Below are 12740 nucleotides of genomic sequence, written 5' to 3'. Positions count from 1 at the left end.
ATAGTCCGGTTTGCATGAGCAAACGAAGCTGCCAATTGTATCCGTGCATATGGCGTTTTCGCCACATGGATTATCCTGACATTCATTAATGTCTAGAGTTGTGTGGTGTGATCGTGCAGTAGAGGGACATAAGTGTTGAAGGAGGGGACAACGCGGAATTAATTATAATTAATTGAATTAGTAATCAAAAATGCAAAAAGTTGTATATAGTACTATGAAATATTTTTGGTGAGGGAGCATAGCGTGAAGTTGGGGAGCAGTAAGGAATAAAAAGTAATGGATAGGGTATAGATAGAGGTGGGTTGAAAGGGGGAGATACTGATAGATGGTAGCTTCAAAATAAGCGAAAAAGCTGTAGAGAAGAGATCGGCCAGTTAATGGAAACATTTAACTGTTATTGCTTTAAATTTTCTAAATCAAAATACTTGACATGTCAACCGATTTAATTCAAGGCAATCTCTTCTCTACTTAGGCTAATAAGACCCCGTCTTCAGCAGTTCTTGGCCATTTTTTTTTTTTTTTTTTTTTTTTTGCTGCTGCTGAAAATGGAGCTTATATTTAGGCAGGCAGAAGGCATTTAGGCAATACTAACTCTCGCAATGCAAATAGCCCTGCCCCTGAAATCCACTTGGACATAGGCATCGATAAGAGCCGGGAAAATTAATACATTTGGCATTTGTGCCACACTTGGCCACACCATCCGGCTGGTTGCATTCATCAATGTCCAAACAAGCTAGACCGGCACCACCACCCGCTTTGATCACATTCGTCGGTGCATTATCATCGTCCTCATCCGCTTGCCCATAGCCGAATTGCTGTTGTTGGACAAACGGCTGCGGCTCCGAATTCGGATCATGCTCAAGAACAAAACCCAATGGACAACGACATTGAAAACTACCGCCCAGGTTCACGCATTCAGCACCCAAACCGCATGGATTGTTAGTGGCGCACTCATCGACATCTGCGTTATTAGGCATTATATTATCGAATTAATGTTGTTTTGGCGGTGCATTATATGTTGTATGTTGTATGTTGTGTTTGTGAGTTTTGGTGTGTGTCCCATTTAAAACAAAACAAGTGCAAGAGAGAACAAACCAAATGTAAAATGGGTAAATGCATAATGGAAAAAACAATTTCTGTGTTGCTTTTTTCTTGTACTCACCCTCGCAGCCGTGCATGGGATCACCACTAAAACCATCGGGACATAAGCATCGAAAACTTCCATCAGTATTTAAGCAATCCGCATTGCGTCCACAGGGTGTTCGCGCACATTCATCCTGATCTATGCAACCTTGTCCATCGGCTCGACCGTCGCCATCGTATCCCTGAGGACAGTCGCAGCGATAACTGCCCTCGAGATTCGTACATACGGCACCAGGTCCGCAGACATTCGGATATAAGCATTCATCCACATCCTGACAACCAACATAAGGATTGCCAACAAAACCTTCTGGACAGGCACATGTGAAATTTCCCGGCGTATTGAAACACTGGGCATTTGGCCCACAGGTCGTAGGATTTGTACACTCATCTACATCTGTACAGAGTACTTCGCCATCGCCTTCATAGCCGTCCTTGCATTTGCACAGGAAGTGAGCCGGTAGATTACAGCACTCGGCATTCTCTACGCAGCGCGCTGCTATCGCGGGATCTTGGCATTCGTCAATGTCTGCAAAATGCAAAAAGGGTGATGATTAATCGTCTCTGCTTAACACAAGTAACGAGTGGTAATTAAAATCTCGAAAAGTCACATTATTTTCGAACCCTCCGCCCAACATCCTACCGCTCTGACTAGACCCCACACAAACACACACACAGAATATACGCTCTTGGCTTAAAATAAAAAGCTTTTTACGCATTTGCCGCTTGAATGCGTTGCAAATGGAAGCGATGCATTTGTTATATGTTACGCATGACATTTCAAAGTCAGGCCCTGGGCAATGTCAAAGCATTAAGCAAACAGGATGCACTCGTTGCATCCCATTAAATGTGGTCAATGTCAGCTATTTATTCAACTCATCATCAAAGGTTAAATTTAAATAATGAAATTAGAACTAAATGTATGTTCCCCAAATAAACTGTAGGAAAAGATAGTTGGCAGTTTTTTCCCTGTTAATTCGTTTCGCAAACCTGATTTTCTGATACCATTTTGTTGATTAAGCCGCATACAATTTCCACTTGACTTTATGCAGAGATCTAAAAGCACTAATCATTATCATCCACAGATCTGTGATCTGTGCATCTTCGTCGACTTTTTTCTGCTCCAATAGTGCGAGGAATAAAATTTATGGCAAATTCAATATCCATTGACTATGTGCCTTAGCCAATGAAGCGGCAACCAACTGGCACTTAGCATTCTCATACTAAAAGATTTCAGTAGTTCTACGTGTACCTTTTGAATTTCCCATTAATCATTTTGGGTAGCTTACAAGCTAAGCGAAATTGTACATTTACCACTAATATGACATAAGTACAAAAGTTGGCAAAAGGCAACGACAAGTAGATAAACCGAAGGAGGAAGAGAATTGGTACTCTGCAATGATGCCTTATAATTATGAACACTACGCGAGAGTAATGATTCCAACTCGTTCAGTTATAATTACTAGTTTTTAGCTTATAAATTAAGAGGATCATCACTCTACTGCTCTCTAGCAAGCCGAAACTGGTATCGACTGTTGCTTCTGCTGCCTCTGCTACTGCTGCTGTAGCTCCTCTTTAACAACGAACTGATATGACAGCATTCCATGTTGTTTTGTAGCAATTGCAAACTCTGATTACTCAATGTCATCGTCTTGGTTGTCTGTCGTTGTTGTCAGAACAGTTGACTGTATGGCTAAAGGAGTTTGTGTAGTTCTTCTTAGCCAGAAGCAGGAAGCATTCTATATTCTTCTAAGTTTCAATGTCAGTTTAATTACTTTATGCAATACGACTCGATGCAAGCTACAACGTCGACGACGGACAAGACGACAGCCCCCAGTTGAGCGGTATAGGTTAGGCCATTGACCAAAGTGTTCTCTTCTGTCTAATGAACTTAGCCTGACTGCCAGTTATAAATATATTTACAGCCTGTTGGGCTTTTCAGACTTCTCCACAGAAGGCAAGTGTAAATTTAATTTCAAATTTTACTTTCTTTAAAAATTAAAGGTATACACACATGCACATAGACGTAAAATGTTTTAGACTGAAAGACTTGACCGCTTTAAAAGCAATCAAAAAACATAAAATACGCGTGTCTAAAAGTGATTAAGTTGAAATGATGCTGACATAATTCTAAGTTTTACCTTAAGATTTCCGGCTAGCCATAATAGGTTAGAAGTAAATTCTAGATGTGATTAGATGTGTGTGTGTATAGTTGTTGTTGAGGTCATTAAAACCCTAGATTGAAATTTACATTTTTCCTGTTTTTAACATCAGTCTAATGCACTAGATTGCCCTAATTACAAATTAATTAACTCTCGAAAATTAAAGCAAAATGTTGCAACAAAGCGACCATAGATCAACCAACGATCTGGTCACATCAGTTTTAGTCTAGTCTAACTGGCGTCGTCTCTATCTATTTTTATATTAATATTGTTTAATTGTTTTGTTAATTAGCATTTTTGCATTTTGTTGAGTTATGACATTCGTGATCCGTGATTTTTTGCATTAGATACAAAATCTACTAGCGGACATGGACGCGACTTTCATGCTCCAGTGCTAGTCAAATAACAACAAAAACAAAAATAAAAGAAACTCAAAACTAAAACTGAACTTGAACTAGTCTACAACAAAAAAAAAAAAAAAAAAAAAAAAATTAGTTAACAATTTGTTACGCAATTATGTTTGATGTTTTTTTTTTTTTCTTGGACTATAATAAATGTCTACTAAGATCAAGGTCGGCAAAAAAAAAAAAGGTGATGTCAGGGCGGTTGCCTGGGTGGCAAGCAAAGGGGCGACGCCCCATTTTGTGCGTAAATGTGGCAAACCCTCACACGCGCGTATAATTAGGCGTGTCAATGTTACCGACGCTTGAAGCCATTTTCCATGGCTTATCAGTTAGTCCAGGCTACGGACATGGGAATTAATTGCTGCCATTTTTGATATGCAAAAAGTGCAAAGTACCCACAAAAGCAACAACTGAAACAAGAAGAACAACAACCGTGGAGACGTCTTATCAAATGAAGTTGATCTCAACTGCGTTGCTTGTGGAGTGCCGTTTGCCGGGCGCCGACAATGCTACCGCCGCCGACACCACCATCACCACCGCCACCGCTACCACCCTCAGTCTTGATCTCCAATTCCATCTCAGGTCTCCATCTGGAGTTGTGGCTGTGGCTCAAGTGACTGCATCGTCGTCGTCGTCGCCGCTACGTGGGCACAATCTATTTTATCCGTTTTAATGATCTGCCCCAGTTAGCGAAACGAAAGGGAGCAGTTGCTGTGGTGAACGTAGACCTCTACCATATATAACCAAACTTGTAAAGCTTGTTCGACAGTATTTTGTCTTGGCAAATATAAATTTTAGCACTCAACTCGAGATTACTCCACACCATTCTTCTGTTGCATTAGAAGAACGACTCTGACTCTACAACGACTCCAAACATCGGCGACCAACATGATTGGGGTGCGTGTGTCTATTTCATTTTTCAATAGTCATTGCATAACTGGACTTTTGCGATGCGTTTTGCCAAATGCATTTCTAAGTTATGATTATCACAAGTCGAAAACAGGTGTTACCTGTAGATCAAGTACCGTTAGTTGAAAAACAGGTAGGATACAAAAGTTTAATGGGTGAACTTGAAGAGATAAAAACTTGTTTCATGAATTCTCAAGTTATTTGGCACAACATTTTTTTCTTTTTTGGTGTAACTACCTACAACAATTATTTGTATACCCAAAGGTTCACTACAGTTCAGTTTAGTTTTATTTGGAATTTAATTAATACCAGTGGGAAACAAAGTGCGTGTCCAAGGTCTATTATATACTGTTTTGAACTATTCCAATTATGTAATACATATGAAAAGGGTCTCAGCAGGGACGGACCAAGATATCTAAGGCCCCCGTTGTGAGGGTCGAATGAGGCTACACAAATGATATCTAAGTTTTACGCTCAATTTCTTGATAATTATATTTTGAAAGGATTTCTTTTTCTTTGTTTTTTTTGGATTTTGAAGCTTCGAAAAATTTTTCTATTTAAATTGAACCAAAAATTAATTATTAAAGTTATATTTTAAAAACCTCGTTTGCTCTACGCTGTTCTGAATAGGCCCCAAAGCAACACGTGATCCACCCTTGTGTTTTACACATTTTAGTTATGAAAAAGAACTTTGAGAAAAAAAGGGCTATGAATATGTTAAACAAAAAAACAGCTTGCAATAGAACGAAAGCATTAGATAATAATATAAATGAAATGCTTAGACATATAAAACATTTGTAATGCGATGATGGGGACTGGCGTTACACATCGTTGGTTGGTTTGGACTCACATGTCTCACATGTAATCTAGAATCTTGGCAATGTCTATATATTATGTATGTATTTAGTGAGGGGTAAAATGTCAGAGTGTTTGTGAAAAAATTTGCGCTTGTTATCGCATTGCAATGCATTGCATTGGATCGCATCATCCATGGCATGCTGCCTGCTTGCTCTTGAGTGTTGAAAGTTGTGGCGTGTCCATGTTTGGGGTCAGATTACATGACACTGATTCCACTTCTAACAGACATGTGGCTATGTCTAGTTCTATGTGTGCTGGTGTAAATCTATGTGTGTGCCCCTTTGCGGTGGCTTCACCAACGGCAACATCATCATCATCATCATTATCATCAGTACAACGCTATCTAAAGAATGACTATTTTTCCCTCTTTTCTAGTTATTACTGCCTTATATTGTTGTTGTTTTCGTGGATTCTTCAGCTTCATCTTCTGCTTCTTCAATCTTCTTCTATTCAGCTTTAGTTTGGTAGTGTTATAATGTGTTTTTATTACATTACATTAGACCAAGACCAAGTCCAATTATGGCAGCCGGTTTCTCACTGTCTGCAAAATGGTATGCCATAGACGGCACTACAAGGGGATTTATATGTTATATACTTTCATTTGCCATAACTTTATTATCCGAAAAGCTTACACTTGGTGTTATATCAAATTTTTGGCATTAACTGGAGTGCTTTAAAACAGTGTAAATCGTTATCACTTGCTTCATAAAGAAAATTGTCTGAAGACTTTCTAAAATATTTGAAAGATTTCTTTCATTATCCAAAAATCCTTTTAACTAAAAATTTCGCTTCTCAATGCTTAAACTTCAAACAATCAACTAAACCTAAACGTAAGATGTCGGAGCACTCAAGTGTAATCAGCTACATGGTCATTATTATTACCTCGCGGATAAGTATACTTTAACCATTATTGTGAACTGAGAAAAGCTTTCATATTATTGTGTGCGTTGTTTGGGTCTTTTGTTACAATTCTTTCAAAGTGAAGGCTAAAATGAACCGTTAGCTTCTATCTAAGCAAAAAACGAATGGCTAAGGCATTGACGGAAGTTTATGTCTACACATAACAAAACGATATGTCTGATTGTATATTTGTCTGTCGGTCTGTCTGTCATTATGCACTTACCTTCACAATGCAGACCATTGCCGCGATAGCCCGGAAAGCAGGTACAGGTAAAGCTGCCCAATGTGTTTGTACAATGGGCAAATACATCGCATGGACGCTGCTTGCACTCGTTCTCATCTAAGAAAAAAAGAAATGGAAGAGATGTATACAATAATGGAAAAATTCTCATGCAAGTTACAATGGCCAAGCCTTAAATCTTACCCTTATCATTGCAATTGCAGCCGGCATAGCCATCATTGCAATGGCAGACGCCATTTAAACACGCGCCATGTGTGCACTGTGTGCCATCCTTATCACAGTCATCTGTAGAAAAATGGAAATTGAAGTTAGTTATACATATGTATGTATGTATGTTATGCAAGAATTGCCCAATACTTTATTCACTCTATACTCACTTGTGCATTTGAGCTCTTTGTTCAGCTCATCGGAACCCAGATAACAGTCTTGGGTGCCGTCGCATAATTTCGATAGTTCGTATAATTGCAAATAGTCTGTCGACTCATTGACTTGGCAGCCAAAATAGCCATCTTCGAGATTAAGAAAGAAGACCTCACCACGAAATCGACTATTCCGATTTAAATTTGTTTTAAATGGTTGCGGTTGTAATTGTTGTTGGTATTGTGAATGTACCTAAAAAGAAAAAAAAAAAAAAAAAAAACGTAGAAGAAAAAGTGTTAGAATTCAAGCTCTATTTAAGAGGAAGTGCCATCATCATATCATCCACCATCCAAACCCCTTCTTCACCATGCCCCCATTTAACCTCATTCATTCAGTTATAGCAGGTACCAGGTTTCATTAGACTAATTTAAATTCAAATTAGATACAGCAAACTAGGCAGAGCTTCTTCTCCATCCAAAGCACAAAACACTAGATTTCTCAACTCGTTGCGGTCCATATAGGAGGATATATATGTATAGGTATATAAATACATATATGTATGTATATATATTTATATGGTAGATGTTTTTGCCGCCACCTTAATTGTTACACTTGGCTGATTTTTACTTTTTAAACAACAAAAGTTGTTTGCCGTTTGTTGTTTGCCATATTTACTTGGTTTTTTGTTTTAGTGCCGTCAAAAAAGGGTATATTCAATTTGGCCAAAAGTATTTTCTGCTATTAACATTTGTTACATATATTGAACAACTTGGGGAACCAGCTGTCTATTGGCTATAAGTTCCCCCAATTTAGGCTTTAACAACTTTTTAATAAATTCAACAAATTGAATAACATTTTTGCACATTCAAAACCTTTAAAATCTTTATTATTGTAGTTTTGGATTTAACTGAAATTAAGATAATGCAAATAAAATGCAGAACATTAAACAGTTTTTGAATGAAAATTATTTGGAGAACAATTTGTAAATATTTTGGTATTGAGTTTGGTTTAATTGATTTGGAAAAATAAATCTGTCTGCCGGTAATAGGTTCGATTTGAATTCTTATGACTTAACAGGGTAAACAAGACTTCGGTCTATCTTAAGTTTATTTGGGCCCTCTGATATTTCATTATGTTTTGTATATTTCTAAGCCAAAGCTCTGACTGTGTTAGGAGTAGATGAAAACAAGTTTTATCGCACTAAAAAAGACCTCTGAATAGAAACAAGTTTAGATAGGTAAAGTATTTTGATTCAGTTGTTTTGGACTTCCTCCTACAAACGAATATAGTCATTATATTGGTAACAGGTAATGAAGCCAAACGAGACTTTTAACCGAAACTTATTGAAATTTTTGTAAGTCTATAGAATTAGTGTGTCTGAAGTTCAAGTTTAGTATAGAAATTATTCGGTTGGTTGTTGTTTTATCATCGACAGTCATCTGAACACTTGATGCGCCATGCAACGCTAACGGCCTTGCTAAACAATAGTCTGACGTTGCCGCAGTTGCTGATGCGCCTATTATCAATTGACAGCGCACATGCACTCAAGTGAGGCAACCGCAGCAGAGGCATTGCAACAATTAAAGGCGTGTGAGTAAAGATGTGCGAATGCTGCCACTGCTGCTGCTGCTGTTGTTGCTGATGTTAATGATGATGATGATGCTGCTGAAAGCTGCCAACAAACAAAAACAACCTCAGCGAAACTCCCATGACATTGACGCGGAGACGCTTTCGAGTACGACTATGTAGTAGTAGTACAATGCAAGTTGTTTTTGTATGTATGTTTTGCTTGTTAACATCAGAGAGCCTACAGAGAGGGGCCCACAATGACAGACGACGACGTGGCATGTCAACGCTCAAGTGCATCCGTTATAACTGTCAATGGGCATTAAGTGTTGGTGTTATGTGTGGCATGGATTTTGTATATCAGTCAGCGCAGTCAGACAGAGATGGAAATATGATATGCCTTTCCATGGCTAATCATAATAAATTATAGCTGACTTCCTCTCAGCTCCCACCCCGCACTGCCATACACTCTGCAGCTTAGCTAACATAAATCAAAATCAAAATCTTAAAGAAAGCCACCAAAAATTGAGTGTCGCAAAAAAAAAAAAAAAAAAAAAAAAAGACTAAATCCAACCACAACTAACCACAGAAAGTCAATGAACTTGACTTGGCTTTGACTTTTCGGCTTAGAGAATTCTTTTGGCCAATTTCTCGAAAATGACAGCCCCGGCAAGTTCCCTCATTCACACAACTCTTTCTCGGTCTTATATCTCGTTTCTTCTCTTTCTACGTCCGTTCATTGGACTGCATAAATCGATGACTATCAAAGCTTTGGTTTTTTTTTACAGCTAATGCGGCTATTTTTATTCATTACGTTTTGGGCTTTCTTCTATCGATTGACTAGAGAGGAAGATAGGAGTCTTCAGAGAAAGAAAGAAAGAGAGAGAGAGAGAGCGGACCGATGACCGGTCTAAAGATTGGGACTGGGTCTTTGTCTGAGACTGGGTCTCTTCCGACTGACCCTATCATTACATTTTAGCTAGAATTTGGTTTTTGTTTGTCTGACTGCCAAATCACTTTGCCTTCCTCTGACTTCTTTGCAATTTCACAGCATGTTGTGAATAAATGTGTGTATGTAGATTTCGTATATCGAAATGATTCTTGTATTTTCTTTCTCATTTTGCAGTAATTTAGGTTTTATGGCATCAGTCTCTCGGTAAAACCATTCAAGTACCGTTAGGTCATCAGAATCTTTTTTAAGTTTATTATATTCATTTGTTCATCATTCTGTCATGTTTGTTTCCCTCATTTTTTTTGTGTTAATATTTATCTAAAAAATTTTGTTTTATAATGAGGTGCCAATATCGTAAATTTCTCTTTTGTTTTCGTTCAAAAAAGGTTCTCCATTTGTCGATCATAAATTAATTATTATTCATATGTTAAAATCTGAGGGATTAGATCATTTTGTATCTATGTATAATTTATATTTATAATTCTATTGACCTTTCACACATATCTCTTTAACTTGCACCTCTTTGTCAGATCTATAACAGAAAAGTCGTCATTATTTTTTAAATCTTTCTTCCTATATAAATCAAGGTAATTCAATGGCTAAATCTACATACATACAAAGAAGTTTAGAGCTTTAAAAGACTTCCAAGTGATACTGCAGTATCTTTCACTCATGAGGCTAAAATTTGTTTTTAATTGACAATTTATATATAACTTATGTAAACCTCTGCTCAAAACAAGGCCAAATATTTTGATGTTTGTAATTGTAGGTAAATTCATTTGTTTCAAATTTACCCACGACCCCGGAAATACATTTTACCTAGCGCAATCTTTTAGAAGCCATCATCTTCTGTGAATTACATAGAATAATCATAATGCAAATCTTCAAATTTTTGGACTAACAAAATACATCTGGTTCCTAAAAAATGGTTGCATATTTTGGATTTGGTGGCTTATTCAGATTTGTATGTCTACCAGGTAAAGTTGTTTTTAAATGTAGGGAAATACTTACTGTACTCGAGAGTAGTAGCACTATCCACGTGACTAGTGGCAAAAATATTTTCATTTTTGCTAAAAAGAAACAAGAAAGAGACGAAAAATATTATGATTAAAAAACAATGAAAATACAATTAAAAGCAAGTTAAATAAATAAAATAAAAAAAAAAATGTTGTAACTTAATGCGATTTGATACTTAAAAACCTCTCAGACGCTAAAAAAAACACACAAAAATAATTAACTTCAAACAAAAAAAAAAAAAAAAAAAGAGAGTCCAAAATTGGCCCGGTCATCGCGGACAGGTGCCGAAAAAAATAAAATGACAAAATAACAAATGAAAAAAAAAAAGGCAAGTGCGAAGTGCGGGTAAATGACACTTGAAATTTATGCGCAAACATAAGCCATAGGAGTCTATCAAGAGCCCTTCCCCTTTTTGGGTTTATCTTTACTTTTTCTCCGTTTTCTCAACGGCACCCATTAGCCATAAAAATACATACAAACAGGCAGGCAACCTTTTGGCAAAATATTCATTGTGTTATTTCTTTCCTTTTACATTTTCACACGCATTCCACAATTTCCACTTTCAGTTTTTGTCGTGGTAATTTTCATGAAATTTTGGTTTGCTCGACACATTAACGAAAGATGGAGGGAGAGATGAGAAAAGGAAAGAAAAAATGGACATAAGACTGTTAATTGGCAGAATAACAGAAATTTTTTTTTAATTTTGTGTGAAAAGTGATAAGTATCTTTAGGTATAGGGTACACGTTGATACCTACATAAAGGTAGGTGGTCATATAATTATGACATAATCGGACGAACAGACAGACCGAATTCAAAAATGGAAACCATAAACGGAAGTGGTCTCGTCGTGGGGATATTTTGTAAACACGCATGTTTATACACTAAGAAAACTATTCTGATGGGTTTAGAGAACCCTAGAGACAACTAAAATCAAACAAAGGGTTCAAACTTTAATGTATGCCTTTCATATGACTGATTATTTTTACAATTGTTTAAAAAAGTTTCAAAAGACTGATTATTCTTAAATATTTTGTTTTATGGCTAGAACATTTTTAGAAGAATTTCATAATCAAAACGATCTCCACTCAAAGGGACCTGGTTTTTCCGAGTGTATGTACATATGTAGATGAAAGATTTTCCTTCACCAAGGGCGTGAACAAACAACTTTCTTACAAGTATGTTAAAATATGTTTGTGGCAATTTTATGTATCTGCTATAAAAAAGCACCCAAAGGCAGCAATAAAAACTTCAACGGTCTGCTCCATACTCAGGAGGACTGCTGCGATTTATCTATTTTGGTTTATCAGCTAATAAACGCTTAAATAAAATACATACTCTAAGCCAAATTACATGCCCTTTTCCTTTTGCTTATAGTGGCCTTTGGAGTCTGCTCACAGGATGCAGAAGGAAATAAACTTTTTTAGCCTTTTCTATCTAACGACATTTGAAGTGCTCAAGTGCCGATCGCCTAATCTCGTTTGCTGGCCTTTGGGGCACTAACTCTTGTGTTTGCCCATGTTCATGATCACTTAATTAAAGCTGCTGGTGCTTCTGACCAGTTTCCTTTTTTTCCTACTTCGACTTGGCCCCTGTAACTGGGTTTACTTGCGATTGGGCAAATGTTTATTGTACTTGAAAATGTTCTGTTGTTCTGTTGTTGTGTGATGTTTCGATAAATTTATGTTTGGCCGCAAAATGAGCGTAATTTGGTTGGTTGCAGTTGCAGTTGAAATTGATGCTGGGTCTTGGGGTTCCACCTAGAGAGGCTTGGGTGCCTGACAAGCTGATAAATGTGCGTGATAAATGTAACTCAATGGTCAGTTGGGTATTGCCCTGTTGTTGCAGTTGTTGTTAGTTAACGCTGATTGGATATCAGTGGAAGTGCTTTGACCATTAAAGCAAGCTAGGGAAAGAATTTAGATTGTTTGTAGTACACCAAATCTTCGCCAATTATCATCAGGAAATTCATCTCAAATGATTTTAATGGACACTCACGTTTGTAATTTCATTCAGAGATCATTGGATATCTCAATAGATTGCTTTCGAACAGTGAGTAATATTTGTGGTATCAAACAGTTCTGCTCATTTGACCCATTACAAAGATCTTGGTTTCAAATATTTTCTAAAAACAATTCCGATGGCGTCAATTAGATCTAGATTCGTGTTAAATAATTTTTAAGTATGGAAAAGAAATATATAATGAATAAGAAACACAAATGAAACCATTTAC

General features: G+C 37.0%; 1 protein-coding gene across 1 annotated transcript in view; it reads right to left on the bottom strand.

Moving 5' to 3' along the window:
• dpy (dumpy) overlaps positions 1–10562 on the bottom strand; it is a 92895-nt gene extending 82333 nt beyond the window's left edge. Inside the window, 7 exon segments of the mRNA XM_068288095.1 lie at positions 3–92; positions 593–961; positions 1163–1669; positions 6597–6713; positions 6798–6899; positions 6992–7226; positions 10504–10562. Of these exon segments, the coding sequence (XP_068144196.1) occupies positions 3–92; positions 593–961; positions 1163–1669; positions 6597–6713; positions 6798–6899; positions 6992–7226; positions 10504–10557 (1474 nt within the window). The 5' untranslated portion in view covers positions 10558–10562.
• Positions 10563–12740: the final 2178 nt, after the last annotated feature.

The sequence above is a fragment of the Drosophila tropicalis genome, unplaced genomic scaffold, assembly GCF_018151085.1.
Source record: "Drosophila tropicalis isolate 14030-0801.00 unplaced genomic scaffold, ASM1815108v1 contig_1187, whole genome shotgun sequence".
NCBI classification, from domain to species: Eukaryota; Metazoa; Arthropoda; class Insecta; order Diptera; family Drosophilidae; genus Drosophila; species Drosophila tropicalis.
The sequence above is the reverse complement of the archived record's forward strand: the minus strand, read 5'-3'. Positions and strand labels throughout refer to the sequence as shown.